At 52.8% G+C, this 17,096-nt stretch overlaps 1 protein-coding gene across 1 annotated transcript in view; it reads left to right on the top strand.

The window, feature by feature from the left end:
- Positions 1-2,788: 2,788 nt before the first annotated feature.
- The window catches only part of LOC104628012 (aryl hydrocarbon receptor-like), a gene marked incomplete at both ends in the record, with an annotated part of 22,628 nt that continues 8,320 nt past the window's right edge, over positions 2,789-17,096 (top strand). The window contains 2 exon segments of the mRNA XM_010296438.1: positions 2,789-2,976; positions 16,899-17,017. Of these exon segments, the coding sequence (XP_010294740.1) occupies positions 2,789-2,976; positions 16,899-17,017 (307 nt within the window).

Genomic DNA, 17,096 nt, shown 5'->3' with positions numbered 1-17,096 from the left:
TCCTGCTGAGTTCCCTGTTCAAAGGGCAGCTGGGGAAAAACAGCACCGCAGCAGCAGCACAGCCTTTGCTCTGCTCTGGCCTGTCTACACGGGAGTCAGCAGCTTTTCTCAGCAACCTCACTGTGAACTCCATGGCACGGCTGTCCTGAGCTTTGCACCATATCCGTTTCATAAGCCTGTGCTGCACTAGGGCTCTTGCAAACAGGATGGGGGCTCAGACCTCTTTAAAATGCCTTTTCCTTGCTTGTTGCGCAGGTGTGGAGCTGCTTCGTTGAACTCCAGGGCTGTGCCTGGGCAGCAGCAATGCCCTGGGACAGCCTTGCATGGTGCCCAGCGCCCGCAGGGACTGCCAGAGCTCTGCCCTGCAGCGTGGATGGAGACCTAATTTAAACAGATTTTAAACTTCTAGAGCAAGCTTCACTTTTTTTTGTGAGCGGGGAAACGTCGTTTCCTTCAGTGCTTGCTTGCGCAGATTCTCTGGTGGCTAATAATGTGGTTGTGCTCAAGCCAATGCCTTTCCCTTGGTAAGCGATGGGGGCTGCTGGCTTGCACAGAGCTCGAGGGAGCTTCATAGCTGCCCGGCAGAGAGTGAATGGGTTTGTCAGCGACGAGCACCTGGAAGCTGTTTTGCTGTGGCATCCATAAGGATGGAGAACTGTGATGCCTCCGGCCCTGGGAGCTGGTGGGTGCAGGGTGCAGTATTTGCCCATGGAGGTGGGCTGCTAAAAGAGCTGCCTGGCATCACCAGAGCCATTTTGCTCTTCCTTATCCCTCCCCTCAAGGGTGGCTGTGAGGCAGCCTGCATGTGCCATAGGCATGCAGGAGCAGAGACGTTGGGGTGTCCTACTTCAGGCCTCTGGTGCTTTGCTGTGTCACCCTGTGTGTCTCAGCCAGCGCATTTTCGGTGCTTGGCCAACCCATCCAAGAGATTTTGGTGTTTTGCCCCTTCCCGTAAAGGGCAGCACTTCTTGCACATCTCCCATTTCCTTTTCTTTTCTTTCTGGGCTAGATTTGGGTAGTGAGTGGACAGAGGACTTTTTTAAGGGATACCTTAGGAAACTCAGAATAATTTTTTTCACCTTTCCCCCCCTTCCCCTCCCCCCCCCCCCCCCCCCCTTGACTCTGTCTCTGAACGAAAACTATTTCATCTTTTCCTTCCTGATGAGTGACTGTGATTTTGAAATTGTTTTGTTAAGTCCCTGGCTAATGGAGTACATACAAGCACCGGTGCCAGTGTGTTTTGCCCAGCTTGTATGGACAAGTTTGGTGATGGGTTGTACCCAACCTCTCTGAAAAGCAGTGTGCATCCCTCCTGATGCTTATAAATTAGCATGACTGAGCTTTTCTGGAGAAATGCTACAGTTTTCCATCTGTGCTTAGAAGACCCATTGGTAGCTCTCTGCAACGAAAACTCAACAGGCATCTCGCTGCACCTCATTTAATACTCCTCTCCTCTCCTGTCGCACGTGTGAGCAGTCCTGCCAGACGAGATTGGAGAGCGGTAGTAGAGGGGAGAGCTTAAATTGCTGCTAAATACTGGCAGATCCTGTTATCCGAAGCTGCTTTATGGAGGAAGGATGCCTGTGGAGAGGGAGTTTGTGGTTAGACAAATTACATCAAAACAATATGGGTTGCATGTTTGGGGATGCAATGCAACCAAATACAGAGGGGGGGCCTGAAGGGTTTTTCTTCAAGCTAGAGAATTCAAATCGGCATTAAAAACCAAAGGAGACAAGGTGACATCCAAGACTCATTACAGTCATTAACTAACATCTTACTGCTGTGCCTGGGACTTCAGCTGTAGCTTGTGATATAACTGCAGCTGATGGAGATGGGTGCCCATATGAGCTTCAGATGGGCAAGAGCTGCTCTTGTGAGCCCTACTCCTGCAGACCGAGAGTTGGTCTCAGAGCTTAAGTTTGGCACCAGATGTTGTTTTAGGTTGGAAATGCCCATATGAAAGGGTCAGAAATCAGAAGATTGAAAGAAAGCAAAATTTTAAAGATTTACTGTTTTCTAAGTACTGTTCCCTAAACCACCCTATGTAGTATCTCTTTGTCCAAGTGCGGTCATTGACTTTCACATGTGCTTCTTTTTGCCCTACTGGTAAATAAAGCAATGGGTTGAGGCTCTGAGCAGTTGTAGGAAACTGAGAAGAAGCCAGCTGAAATAAATTCAAACAAACAAAGCTTTTTGGACCTTCCCCCTTTCCATTCTTGCTATTTGTTAGCATGCTATAGGTCCTGGGCAGGCAGAACAGGTGATCTGGATCCTCTGAGCAGCTCAGGGTAGTACTTGCTATGGTGAGGACCTGGTGTGAGCACGTGGAGCGTGGCCAAGGAGAGACCTGCTACATGGGAGGGGTATGGGATGAGGAAGAAGAGGAGAAAGGACAGACAGAGCAAAGTGTGGGTAGAAAAGTCTAACCAGACTTCCAAGACATTCTCTGATGGCTTGTAGGTCTCTGCCCTTGGTATCCCTTTCCCTGCCAGGGCTCAGTGGTGGGAGCAAGGCTGTAGTATCCAGCTGAGCTGTCTCAGCCAGGCTGTACATTAAGGTGTCCATCTCAGGGTCAGCCCATACTGCAGCTGGAGAACATCGTGCCTGGGTGGCCAGCTGGGATGGCCATGTCTGCTCCTGCCATTGCCTTGTGGGCTTGCATGCTGCTGCATGGCCTTACGTTGGCCACCTGATATTTTACTGTTATTGTGGCTGCAATAAAGTCAAAGTTTGGAAAGACTCTGTCAGACAGACCCAGTTTCATTAAACTCTCCTTTGCCTCTTCCAGCCCCAAACCACTACCCCCTGAGGGCGTGAAGTCCAACCCCTCCAAGCGGCATAGAGACAGACTCAACCAGGAGCTGAACAAGCTGACTGGCTTGCTGCCCTTCCCTGAAGATGTGTGCACCAGGCTCGATAAACTCTCCATTCTCCGGCTGGCTGTTGGGTACCTGAAAGTGAAAAGCTACTTGATGGGTGAGTGTCTGTGTTGCAAGCTTCTGGGGTCAATACCCACTGCGTGGCTCACATACCACCCTGAGTCATGTTTGGCTTGGGATGGAGAGTTGTGTCTCCTAAAGGTAGCATGGTGATGAGTTGTGGTATCAGACCCTTGTTCGTTAATGCATTGGTGTTGGATCTTTAGCTGAGGTACTGGCCTGAAAATGCCCTGGAAAACTGGGAAGTGCCATGTCTCCAGAAATGTGGAGGAGTTGGCAATGGTTGCTGAGAGGTGCTATGGGACATCTGCTCCTCAGGCCTGTTGCTGCCATGACACAGATTTTATCCCTCTGGAAGGAATCCCCTTCATCTTTGGATGCTGCACACCTAAATCTAATCCTCTTCAGTCAGTTACGGGTGCTTGGTGTCTCGGAAAAGCAACAACCTTGGAAAAGTGAGACCACCTGGTTCAGTCTTGGAAACTGAGTCGTGGAGGTGGAGAGCAGGCAGGCAAGTGATTCAGCAGAGGCTGGTCAGGAGCAGTAGGGACCTTGGCCCCATCACTTTTGGAGGCAGTGTCTGACAGAGAAATGGCACCGTGGGTGGATGGAGCAGCTTGGGTGCCTGCCCAGCAGCTGAGACCTCCTGCAAACCTCCTCCATCTACTTGTTAGCAGCCACGTCCCACTCTTGCCAGCCCGTGGTCAAGGGAGCAATAGGTAGAAGAGTGTGTGTCTTGCTGAACGGCCATGTTTCCCTCATCTAATTGGAACTGCAGTTTATAATTAAATGGAAAATTGCCAGGATCCGTGGGCTGCTGCGTGTCTCCTGGGCAGGCAGGGGTAGGAGGTGTCGCACAGGGCTGCTCAGCTCATTGAGGATGGCAGGTTTGACAAGGCTGCTCCCAAGTCCCTAGTTCGCTTTGGCATCTCGTCAGCCCATTTTTCTCCTCTTTCTTCCTCGCTTCGTTGGTGTCTTCCTGCTGCGCTTGTCACCCTGGCCCTGCCGGGCTCAGCTGTGGTGGGTCTATTATACTTCTCTAATGAGCCTTTCTATGAGATTGAGGGTGATGCCTCATACCCAGAGACCCTGGTTCATTTTTTCCAGGATGGAGGATCGAGCTGATGCGCCTGGAAAACCAATCTCCTCGTGTTTTCCTCTCTGCAGCTGTGCGGCTGTGGAGACACCCAGTGCAGGGCAGCAACTGCAGTGGGAGAGTGACTGTGGCTGGACATCGCTGCTTTCTTGCTTCTGCTCCTGGCACCAGGGGCTTTTTGCTGTGTTTCTGCCCTCATATGTGTGTAGCTCCCTTCCTCCTGCTCGCAGGTCACAGCTGAGCTTGCCCTCTGGATTTTCAGCAGTCGTTGATGTGTCTGAGATGGTCACTGCTGATGAAAATACATATGCTGGGGGCTCCAGGGTTATTCTGCAGACCTTCGGTTTGAGGAGCAGGGATCCCTTGTACACACTGCACATCACCTGCTGTGGTCCTGCCTTTATAAGCAAGAAAAATACCACAAAGAGGAGACCAGGCGAGCTACCCTGGGTGCACAGACCTGCTGGCCGCCCTCTCGCCTCAGCCATGGCCTCGGGAGGTTTTGTGCTGATGTGCTTACACTCCTGCTGAGGAGCCTCTCCCAGGCCCAGGAGTTGCGGATGGTTCAGCTCCTACTCCTGAAGCTGTAGCTCACACATGGGGCTGCAATGGTGGGATCTCTGGCAGAGATGGTTTCTCAGGTGGGAACCAGAACAGCACCCTCCTGCCCCTCCAACTCCCATCCCTGGGGCAGTGTTGGAGCATCACAACGGTGTGTTGCCTCTGCAAAGGACTCGAGGGTGGCTGGCGGACCACCCAGTGTGGCTGTGAGTGCGATGGACCCTTGTTCTTGCTCTGAGGGTGTTGGCTGTTTGGCCCCAGGCGTTGGCCTGGCCTCTCTTGTGGTGTCAGCTGTTCCCCAAGCGCTTCTGTCATGTCTTCCGAAGCATCACTGGCTGCTGAAGGCTTTGCTGAGCCTGTGCCGCTACCGTCTAACTGTGGCTGTGTAAGAAAGGCCGTGACCCAGGAGCTCCTCCCTTGGAGCAGGACCCCAAAGGACACGATGGGGCTGTGAAGAGGCACCTTGCCATGGATGGAGGATGTCTTGTGCTGGCTGCCTTTGCACAAGCGGGGTGACTGTTTGGCTCCTCGAAGGCAAGGTTGGACTGAGAGCGAGCCTTGCTGAGTGTCTCTTCCTCCGTTGTCTGCTTTTTGGGGGACAAACTTGGGAAATAGGTTTCACTCCCTGCCTGTCTGAGATGCAGGGTGGCAGCTGGGCAGGCAGCCTAATGCCGTGATGGCACGACGTGACGGTTTGGGGGTGCAACAGGTCCTTCTCTCCAGGGCGGTGCTGGCATAGCATTAACCTGCGTTGCTTTCCCCACGGACACTCAAAGGAAGGCAGCGGTCAGCCCTCCTTGTGGATACGGCCGGACTCCGGGGCACCCAGCACGTGCCTGGGCCAAGAAGGAAAATTGGGGGTGCAAAGCCCAGCTGGAGGGGCAGTCGCCACGCTCCCCTGCCTGCCGGCGGGACGCGGGCTGCAGTGCGAGTAAGGCCTGAAAGGCTGCCGGGGGTTGCTTTCGTAACCTCTTACAAAAGCGGTCGCTTCAACAGCACGGAGCAGCGCTTGAGGGCTGGGGTGACTCCTGCGGCGGGGGGAGGCGCGGACTGGTGTGCGTGCGTGGCGTGGCGGGGGGTCAGGACGTACGGACAGGGACAGGTTTAATCTCCAGTGCCGTGGGCTTGATGGAATGGGTGGTGGACCCTGGTGAAGGCAGAAGCCACCAGCATCTTTCTATACTTAGAGGCTCCTATAGCGTTTTTTCCCCCCTAGACTGAATAAACTTGACTCCCTTAGCTCTTACCCCATGTCCAGTCCCTTGGGGCTCTCCCCAGGGCCCCCTCTGGCTGGGGATGCTGGTCTGGGAGGAGACCCCTATGCCAAGCTCTCCAGCTGGGACCTCTGCCTCCGAGCAGGAGTGGTTCCCACTGGATGTGCTCAGTATGTGCTTCCCAGGATGAGAGCTGCTTTGGAAGAGCAATCATCGTTGAATGGGTTCACGTTCGGTGGCAGCCTTGCCCCTCCTTGGAGACCTGTTCTGCCAGGCCAGTTGCTCCCATTTGGCCACTGTGCCTGTGATTTCCAACTGCCTCCCCTTGCTTTGCCCATGTCTGCCCTGAAGTTCATCTTACTTGACTTCAGATCATCCCACCTATTCGTCAAGGTCAACCTTGGTTTGAGCCTTGCCTAATGAAGACTCATGTCATCTGCACGTTGCGTTCAGGTGTTTTGGAGAGAGATGGTGAAAGTTCTTGTGCCATGCTTTTCCATTCAGTTTTCCTGTCTTCTGCTTTCTGCTTCATGCAGGCTCCTCTCCGTCAGCAGGAGAGCGTGGCATGGTGAGCATGCCTGTCCTTTGCTGCCTCAATCTCTCCATCGGCAGCCCAAGCCCATTGCCTTGTCTCCAGGCAGCTTTAATTGGTGCCATATCGATAGAGTTCCTCTTTCCAAGCATTTCTGTCGAGTCCAGGCACTTGCCTTTTCTCCTAGGCAAAGGGTTAACAGAATCTGTGTGGAGCCAAAGTACATGGTTATAACCAGTCTGGTGGGGAAGTGGATGTTGGTGGGTGACCCTGGACATATGGGTGTGTCACAGGTTAAAAGTAAAAATCCCATGTGCTGCTAGAGATGGCTCTTGCAAGATAAGCGGCTTGTGCCAAAAAGCCCATCCGAGGCCCTGCCTCCTCCTGGCTTTGTGTCTTTGGAGCAGACGTTCAAGTCTGTGGGGCAGGAGATAGACTGTGAAAGGCAAGAGGAATTAGCTGCTGCCCACCGTTGGGTGTCTTCCTGCTAGCTCTCCCTCCCCGCTTCGTCAAGTCTCATGTACAGCCTACCCTGTTGCAGGGCTGCTGGGAGTAGAGACAAACTAAACTGGGTTTGGCTTTTTGTTGCTGGTGGTGGGTTTCTTGGCTGTTTTTAATTTTCAGTTCAAATGTTTGGGGAGAAGTTGATGAGAGATGGACGATGCTTCCTCTGAACCTCTAGTCTTCCCCAACATGTCTGCATCAGCTGGTGTTTCTTCCTGCTGCCCCCCATAGCAGCTTTTGCTGGTTTGGAAGCCATCTCAGGAAGACCCTGTAGAGGTGACAGGTCTTCCGATGGTTTCTTCTTGGCAGTGGTGGGACAATCCACACACCTTCCTCCAGACAGAGAGGACTACGCTGTCCTGAAGGGTGTGCAACACCTGCTTGAGCTGTCAGGGAAACTTCACTGCCATTTGAGCTGGCCAAGCTTTGTGCTGGTGTCCAGAAGTTTGTGTTGGCCATGCCAGGTTTGCATGTAGGCTGAGCTTGTCCAACTGCAACCCTTGGTTGGAGCTGCTGTGTTATCTCGTTTTGATATGCTGCCTGGCCCCGTGAAACAGGAAAACCAGCACAAAGCTTTCCTTGGACAGCTTCAGACACCTGTGTAGGTCCAGCATGGAGATTTTGCTGATAACTTCCCAAGAACTTCAGGTTTTCCTGGAGCCCTCCCCTCTGACACCAGTGGATGGGGCTGCAGTAACCAGCAGGCCCATAAAAATGCATGTGGTGCCTGTGACACTGGCCCAGTTCAATAGAAATCATCTGCCACACAGATGCCACGAACAAGCAGCAGCTGGTGGAGAAGGATCTGTTTTAGAAATATCCTATAAGACCTCCTCTAAGCAGGGCAGAAACGGTATCAACTTCTGTGAGTGGACTGAAAGCTCAGTGAGGATGGTTAGTGTTTTCTGACAAGCCTTTACAGCTTTTCTGATCTCTTTCTGATCTTGTGCTGGTTTTGGGGTTGACTACTCTTCATGGAAAAAAATGACCAATTCCTGATGTTTCCACCAGCTTGCATCTCAGACCGAGCATGGCTCTCGCTTCGAGGGAACGAGCCCAGGTCCCATTTTGCATGTGGGATTTAGAGCTGGGTTTGCACAGATTTTTGTGCGTACTGTAAATGTTTGCACGGTAGCTTTTGTAAGGTTGCTTTATCTGATGGACAAAGCAAATGGGATTTGTGTCGGGTTCACGTTAAAAGCTCAGTGACCTAGAGGTGAGTTTTGCAGCACCACGCAACTGAGCTGGTCATCCTTCAGGAAACCACACGCTGGGCTGGCTGTGTTGACCTCTAAATCTGTCTGTGGGCTTGGGTTTATACCCAGTGTCCAAACTCTCCTTTCGGAAAGGAAATTGCAAATGGGCTCAGGGTGATGCCCCGAGGATCCTCCTTTTCTGGCTCTACTTTTCTCATCCTCGCTCCAGCCATAGGACTGAGCTGCTCAGTGGTGTCTGCGGCTTGCCTGGCTGCTTGCACCAGCAGAAATGTGAGGAAGAGGTTTCCAGCCTTCTCCATCTTCTCTGGTATTTCTGACCTGTGGGTGCTGTGTGCCTGTGGCCTGGGGACAGACCCATTTAATGGTGTTTAGGAAGTCGGGCAGCAGGGTCTGGGGCAGGGTCCTGGGTGGGACAGAGTGGAAGGCAACTCGTAGTGGGTTTGGATGCTGGGGTGTCGATGCTTGCTTACGTGGTGGATACTAGGGAAAGGGACTTGTCTCGTGTCATCTGGGTGGGATCAGACCCAGGTCATCTGGGGCCGGTGCCAGAGCTCTGGCTGCCCCTGTAGTGGGATGGTGCTGAGCAGGGCGTGTTGGCTGGGGTACCCCTTCCACCCCTTGGTGGTGGTTGCCCATCCCCATCAACAAACTCAAAGCAGAAAAGGAGTCGATGGCCAAACTGTGCAGGAAATCTGCTCCCAAAGCTCGGGCTTTCTTGTGCCTGCCTGGTGTGCAGCTTGCACGTCCCCTCCTGGATATCCCAGTGTCGCTCCCCTGTAATGCTGTTTTTAGCTCACCATCACCTTCCTTGGGGTGGGAGGAATATTTGGTTGGTGGGCACAGCAAGGGCAGTGGCCAAGGCCACTAGACCTGTGGGTCGGCAGCAGATGCGCAGGAGCTTCTGCATCCTCCCACCTGGGGACGATCATGACTATCATGATTTATGCTTGGGGTCTTCAGCTGGATAAGCAGGCAGCAGGATTGCAGCTGGAAGATCATGAGGGTTTTATTTTTGAACGTTGAAAGAAAGTGCTTTTGGGATTTGAACTTGGTTCTGGAACACAAGGCTGTTTGGAAACCAGGAGTTGCTGTTGCAGGGTAGTGACTCACTGGATCATCTTTTCAGTCTGCTTTGCTTTGAAACGTTCCGTCTCTTCTGTCCAGGCTTTAAGGAGAAACCAGAAAAACTTGTAGTTTGCTGGAAACGGCAAGCTTCAGGCATTGAGAGGAAAGCTCTGGAAGCTTCATGCCTCCATAAGCTCGTTTGGGGCATACACACATCTGCTGTAACTCGTCCATCCCCTGGTGCGAGCGCTGCAGTGGCTGCACGGCTCTCTTCTGCCTGTTATCACAGTCCTCCCTGTGCAAAGTTTAAAGGAAAAAAAAAAGGGGGGGGGAAATTTTGGCATGTGAGTTTGGAGTTGGGTGTTCAGGGAAACCATCTACACCGGCCATGCTTGTCAGCTCCCGAGTTACTCCTTCCCCTGGGGTCGGGTGGGACTGGACTTGGAGATTGGTTGCTGAAATCTCAGCGTATTTTAGCCAACCTCTTCTACAGTATGAAAGACAGCAGGATTGGTCTCCCCGCTCTCCTAGGAGTAGTGTGGTGGCTGCACAAACCACCGCTGGTGAAGCGGAAGGCAGCGCTGTTGGGTTGGCGGGTGGAAGGTGTGTGTCTCAAGCCATGGTGGTCCTCAAGTGATGTGTGCTGAGTGCCAGCAGGATGGTGGTGGCTATGTCCCCCGGGTCTGACTCCTCCCCGTAGTCAGGAGGAGGAATAGACCCAGAAGTCCCAATTTCCCTCTTCCTTTGCTTTGCAGTACGCGCTTGTCGCCAGCTCGTGGCTGATGCACACCTAAGGGGACAGCTTGCCCCGTGCAGCTGGCCATACCTCAGATGGGGACCTGCAGTAGTTTAGCAGTCCCGTGTTCGCTCCTCTGAATGCGATGAAGCACCTCCATGCTCCCAGGGTCACAGCCCGCTTTGAGCATCAGGGAAGTCTGTCTTGCCCAAGGTTATATGGGTAAAACATGGCAAGGTGGAGGTTCAGGGCTTGGTCTCTTCCAAGCTTTGCTTGTCAGACTTGGCCTTTGAGTGCTGGTGGATAGCAGTGACAACTCTGGTGCTATCAAAACCTGCCTTAAAGTCACTTAAAGGTTTTGTGACTTGCACAAAAAATGGCTGAACCTCGCTGCCAGACCTGTGCTGCAAACCAATTTGCAGCAGTTGCTACTTGGACCTGTGTCTGATGGTCTCCCAGATAAATCCGGAGTGACTTTTCTGATCCCCGTTTCTTTGAGAGTACGTGCCCGGGGGAAAAGCTGGTCCCTACGCGCGCAGCGCTGCTTGCTGCTGCGACGCTCTGGGCTCTGTGTGGTGTGACGGGAGCTCCGCTCGCCGCAGACAGCGAGGTCTCCCGAAAGCCTGGGTGGATTTGTTTAGTGCCGAGTGGCTTGGAAAACCTCCAGCTAGCTGGAGATCTGTGCTGGGGTTCGTTTCCTAGGGCTCACGTAACAGAAGCAGCAGATGCTGGGGGTTGCAGACGCGGCTCTGCCAAGGGTGAGAGCAGCGAGAAATGGGGCTTAAAACACTCTGCGAGGGGGAGAGGATGTGCTTAGGGTACGGGCTGCCATGCCCGCTTCCTAGATTAAGGTCACCCAGGTGGTGGGGTCTGCAGTAGCGAGAACCAGTGGAAAACTCTCTCCTGGTACGAGACCGCGCGCTGGAGGTTGGCAAAGCTCGAGGTGACTAACAGCTCGCAACAAACGGCAAATAGTGGGGTACCTCCCTGTAACCCCCCGCCCCACACCCAGCCCAGTGTCAGCCTGGGGTGGGAGATGGCATTTTCCACACGTGTGTTTTTGAGAACGTGTGGTCCACACGTGTGTCCTTTCTTCTGTTTCATCTCCTGCCAAACCTCCACCAAAGCCCCAGCCTGGGCTGCTGTCCTGCAGGGGCTGTGACCCCGCCGACACATGGCAAGCCTGTGTCCCTTGCACCTTGCGAGCACAGCTGGAGGCCTAGAGGTGTTCCTACAAGGGTACCGGGCGTTTTGGCTTGGTGCAGAGAAGTGGTTAAGGCTGCAGGTATGAGCTGCCCATGTGGGACCAGCTTCAGGGGCTGTTCTTCATGCTGGTGCACCAGAGGTTGCAGGTCACAGGCTGTGAAGAGTAGTCAGTGTTGCAGCTGACATTTATATATGTGGATGTATTTTTGGACTGCGTGCACGTCATGATTTAGGATGAACCTGGGGAAGGTCTTGCATGATGCAGCCTTTCCCGTGGGCACCTAGGGCTCTCCAGACAGCCATGATGGTATCTTCTGCTTGGTTTGTGCTGAACAGGAGCTCATCTGTGCCAGGTCCAAGTGGCCCTGGCTGTCACCGTGGCTGAACGGTGGCAACCTCTTAGCTCCACAGCAAGGCCCAGACCTGCCATTTGCATCACTGCTGAGATGGGTCCCACGAGGATGTGCTGGGTGGCATGGTCCTGCCACCACGGGAGCTGCAGTCCCAGTGCGTCTCCATTCACCTGCCCATGGAGTAGTGCAGGATGAATCTTCCCAGGTCTGTGCTTCCCACCAGCAGTCTCGGACATTGGTCGTCCCTGCGCTGCTGTGGTTAGGAAGGTTTGATCCAAGACTGCCATCTCTACCAGGGACTGCTCATGGTCCTGGGAATCGTGCTGTGGCTGACCCTGCTCGAGCCAGGGACTGGCCTGGGAGATCTCACCAGGTCCCTTCCCACCTCTGCTGCCGTGCAACTCCGCAACGCTCTGCTGCGGGGCAGCTGGCAGCGGGTTTCACTGGGTAATCTCACTGCAGTCAGCATTAAATTAGGTTTTTTTTATTCATCTCCTTGTTTGCTGTTACCATGGGCCGGAGCTGCAGGGTTTGGACCCAAAGTGGCTGATGTTGTGAAAGGAATCAAGCTTCAATCCCTCCCTGGGCAAGATCCCGCAGGACTGTGTGGGAGCGTTTGCAGCAGCGGCAGGTCAGAGAGGCTGGCGTGGGCTTCGGGGCTGCCAGTGCTCCCCTGAGCATTTCTGTGCTCCTCAAAAAAACGCTGGGTGACTTTTTCCAATGGGTTCATGATCTGTGGTTTTGGCATTTGCCTGTTTTTCTTGGACGGCACGAGCCTGCTGTGCTTGGCATGATGCCTTTGTTAAACAGCTGAGGCAAAGGTTGGTGCTAATTTGATGGGGTTTGGGATCAGGTCCAAAAGGAAAACGGTTGTGCATGGCTTGGTGTTGCTGGAGGAGCTGGGAGCTCCTGGTGTCTTGATGCCAGGCATCTCTGGAGTCTGTTCAAAGAGAAATGCTTGCCGTGGGTGAAGTCTGTCATCTCCCACTGCTGTAACGCAGTCCATGAGAGCAGAACTGACTCCAGACAATAACTTTTTTTCAGTGACAAAACTATGCCAGAGGCAAGGGATGTGTTAGCCTCCATGGCCTCATTGCTGTGTTTTCCTTCATGAACATGATGAGCGAGAAGTGAGGAAATTAAATTGCTTTGCTCCTTTTTCTTTTTCTCATGCTTGAGGCCTTTCCTCACCATTGCAGGGCTTAGAAAACTCCTTGCAGAGGCAAGAAAGCCAACCCAAAAGTATGCTCTCCGGGATGCACAGGACACATCCTGATTCATTAATGCTGAAAATGTTACTGATCCTGGCTGACATCTCTCCTGGCTTCCTTCTGAATGAAAGCCCAGATCCCCAGTCTTTGGGGATCACACCAGTAGCAGAAAGCCTCCTCCAGTGCTCTGGCTGGTGTAGGTGTTCAGGACAGAGCTGGATTTTCCCCTTCTGTCTTAAACATTACACACTGATAGCCTCTATCCCAGCACTTCGAAAACATAAATGATCACCAAATTGCTTCGGCAAATGCCTAGAATTTTTCTAGTAACTGCAGATCACTTTTGTCATGGTCCTTTTAGTCTTGCATTAATTCCTATTAATTCTCAAAGATGCACAGCAGGAGACTGAAAAGACTGGGCACAAACAGCAAGTGTGCATCATCCTTGCATCTATCGTTATTTCTTTCACTGTGGATATGTTATAGCTTGTACGCATGTTGGACCTGTTTCTTTTAATCCCATTAACCTCACGGTCTCAGCTGCTTCACGTGGACGTGGTGTAATGGTCCATTACAACAAGTACCTTAACCAGGGAGTGAATTAGCCAGCTTTTAATGTGGCTTGCCACCTGCTTTTTCCTACCTTGCAGCAGACGGGGATCTCCCTTTCTTCTTGCCATGGGTTATTTTCAGTGCATCTTAACCACCAACCGCTTGGAGATGTCACTTCAACAGGCTGAGGGACCCGGGGCTCTCGGTGGCGTTCCGGGGGGTGGCATCTCCCCATCACGTAGCCTGCTCTGCTGGGCTGGAGAACCCTGGCTGTCGGTCCTCCCCGCTCCTGGGAGCGCCGGCTCCAGCTTGACCTTGCAGCCAGCTCCACTCCAGAGCTGCAGCACGCCCCGGAGATGCTCTCCGCATCGCCTTCGCCCGGGGAGCCAGCGGGAAGGGGAAGGAGGCTCCAAGCCACCACATGTGTCATTGGGAGACGGAGCCAGCGTTGCCTTTCATGGGGTGATCATCCCGCACGCTGTTTCTGGTGAGCGTGGATTTATGTGCTGGTGAAATCCCCCAGAGACTAATAACTTGTCTCAAGCAAAATGGGGAACATTTCAGGAGTGATCCCTCCCATGAGGTTACCCGTGTTGCAGATGGGGTGGGGGTTGGTTTTTTCTGCACTCTGATTAAATGGATTTTTTTTTTCTTTTTTTTCCTTTCCAAGTCAAAAAGTGACTGGGAATAGCCTCTCTACCCCTGGTGGTTACATGGGCCTGGAGTCCTCTACCTTGATGTGCTCAGGCTTCTCTTGGGATTGCTCCCAACCCCTGCAGCTCTTGGTAATTGAGTGAGGATGAGTTCAGAGACCTGTTTGGAGGGGGAGAGCCACAGGGACACTCTGCTCCCCACTTTTTGGTTGACGAGGACACCCGGTCATGACATGTTTGAACACGAAGAGAGTCACCACCTGAAAATGGGTACAAGTCACCTCCGGATCATCTAGGCTGCTGCGGAATGGCTGTAGCTTCTGAGAGCAGCCTCAGCCCTGCTCATCTGCTGGATGCTCACTCCACTACTGTCCATCCCCAGCAGCGTGGCTGTCTCTTGAAGCAGAGAAGCCTTCTGCAAGAGCAAGACTGGGCCACAGGTGTTGAAGTGATGCTGAAAGTAAGCAATGTCACACATTCCTGTATTATTTTGGTGGGAGAGTGCCATGTGTTTTGCCTCACATGCTGGCCTCAGCATCTCCTTGGCCTCTGGCTGTGGGTGGTAAGGACTGGATGTGAACACCAGCTTCTCTACACCACCAATATTTAGAAGCACCAGTTACAATCCATGCCCTGCAGTTAGGACCTTGCAACCCCAATGTGGTGATGCTTGGTGGCAAAGCAGTTGGCAGACACAATCTCTTTGGGTTTCCCACTCTCTCTGTGCTCCAGGCCTTCTCCCTAAGCCAGGTCATCATAGTGTGTCCCATGGGAGATAGATTCTGCTGGATTTTCTAGCTCAGCTGTGCAGAAATGGACCACTTTGAGAGTAAGGGAAGTGAGCATCTCTGGGAGATTAAGACCCTTGCTAAGATCGGTGGGAGAGTTGGAAGAAACAATTTTGCTGGAAAGCACAACATGAGCAAGTAGATGTTTCATGTTGGATTCCGTAAGGCCACAGCAGCTCACCCCAGGTCATTGCAGCTCTCTCTGCAGATGCTGCAAGTAGACTCTGGGAGAGAGCTGGAGACTGTGCTGTTGGGATATGGATCCCCTCAAAACGCTCTCTTGCCCTTTTGGAGCTTTATTTTGGAAGGACTTCATTTCTTTTTGAATTTCCCTGCCAGCTTGCCTCATTTCAATGCTTTAGAGAGGAGTCAGCCCTTCAAAAGAATTCAGATTTAAAAAAAGAATCAATGCTTCATTTTGAAACTATTCCACTCCATCATGTGCAAATTGAAGCCATACCCATGGTCCAGATGGGTGTTGGATGTTTTTCCTTGGGGGTCGTTTGGCAATTGTGTGAGGAGGCTTTTTTCTTGGTGACTGCCTCAAACCTGCCTGTGGAAACTCCTGGGGGCATGCCTTTCCTTGACTGATGAGCAAACTGAGCACGGTGACTACTTCCCTGGTGTTGGACCTTGTCCTTCCCAACCTTTCCCAGAGGTCTGTCATCCCCTGGCCCGTCTGATCCACCGCTCGCTGATTTGGGAAGTGTCTATGCAGGGGGATATCCCCTGTAGAAATGGAGACGTGAGCTTACGTGAGGGGCAACGCAGATTTTGGCATGGGCTAAACTGACCCACAGGGGAGCTGCCGGGGAGGGGAAGGCACATTCCGTGGGAGCTGCCTGCAAGTTGGGCTTTCCTCCAGCGAGTGAGGGCACAGGGTGGAAAGGGCAGAAGATGCAACAGCTGCCTGAGCACCTCCAAGGAGCACTCGAGGTTTGGGGGAGGCTGAAGTAGCCTAGTTCCCTCGGCAATAGAGATCGAGGCCAGTTCTGCCTAATGGGCTCAGAGCATCCTCTCCACTTTCATTTAAACCTGTGTTACCGCACCAGTGCGGCTCCTCTGTCACCTTATACAAGACCTTCAGGTTGGACGGGGCTCTGAGCAAGCTGCTGTTGTTGAAGGTGTCCCTTCTCATGGCATGAGGTTGGACTAGATGGCCTTGAAAGGTCCCTTCCAACCGAAACTATTCTGTGATTCAGCTAATTATCTTTAACCATGGTTGCGGAAAGCCTGCATAGGTGGGTGCCTGTTGTCATTCAGGCTCCAAACGTAAATAGATCTGAGCAATGCTTTGACCTTAAACTGGTGTTTTTTTTCACACAAAAATGCAGCTCTGTCAGGGAAAACGCTTTTGCATATGGGTGGTTTGATGAAAAGCAAAATGTCCCATATCAGCAGTTTCAGGTGAAACTTTGTTTAGGTTTGGAATTATTTTGGCTTTGAAAATAGTCCTTTTTTGAAAATAGCTGAGTTTAGACTGAGGTTTTTCAAGGATAATTCCTCAGCAAATGAAGTACCACGCTGGGCATGTCCTCGGGAGCCGTTGTCCTCATTCCTGTTCCCTAAACAACCGGTTCTCTGCCTCCTGTGATGCTTGAGGTCCTGCAACCAGGGCAGGAGGTTTCATGTTGGCTGCACCCATGGGTGTTGCCTTGAAGGCGACTAGTGAGGAAGCATAAGGCTGCATGTGAATCAGCCTGGGGAGGTCATGGCAGCGAGTCCTGGGCACAGAGAGCTGCTCAGGTGTCTCACTGGGAGTGCTGTGGCCACCAACCCTCTGGTCTGCTTTGGAGCAGCCAAAGGTGGAAGGGAACAAAAATATGGGTGCTTTGATGGCATCTCAGATGGTTTCGGAAGGTTTGCCACTGTCTTTTGTCAGCCCTGAAGGGCAGGAAGTCAGTCATTGGGGTGGCTTGAAGCCAGCTCCAGCTCTAGCAGGCTCTAACCCCAAGTCCTCTTGCTGTGTTGGGTGGTGTTTCCTAGCCTGGGCAGCTCAGAAATGCTCCCCTCCCCTCTATCCTTTGTGTCTCTGCTTCAGACCTTGGCAGAAGTGAGGTTTCCCAGAAGTGGGACCAAGCAGGGAAGTAATCTCTTGGAGGAAGCATTGGGCCAGTTGGGGATGGCTCCGTAAAGAGTCTCTGCTCCAGCTACCATTGGTCTCATCTTCCTCTGGTGCAGCTGTGCATGAGCAGCACTGGGGTGGGGAGGAGGAGGAAGAGGCTCCTGACTTGCTCCTTCCATGCTGATTTCTTGCCCTCTTGCTCACAGCCACAGCTACGGACGTTGGTGACTGCATGCTGGATCAGCCCACAGCCCCAGGAGGGGACAGACGAACGGACCCACAGGTCAACAGAGAGCTATTTCCTGAGGGGGAACTGCTGCTCCAGGTATCGTGCCGCAGCTCGGTCGTTTGGGGTCTTCCCTTGGCTCCTGCTATCTGCTGGGCACGACGGCCGGGTCCCCGTC

The sequence above is a fragment of the Phaethon lepturus genome, unplaced genomic scaffold (assembly GCF_000687285.1).
Source record: "Phaethon lepturus isolate BGI_N335 unplaced genomic scaffold, ASM68728v1 scaffold31801, whole genome shotgun sequence".
NCBI classification, from domain to species: Eukaryota; Metazoa; Chordata; class Aves; order Phaethontiformes; family Phaethontidae; genus Phaethon; species Phaethon lepturus.
This window is presented reverse-complemented; position numbering and strand designations above follow the sequence as displayed.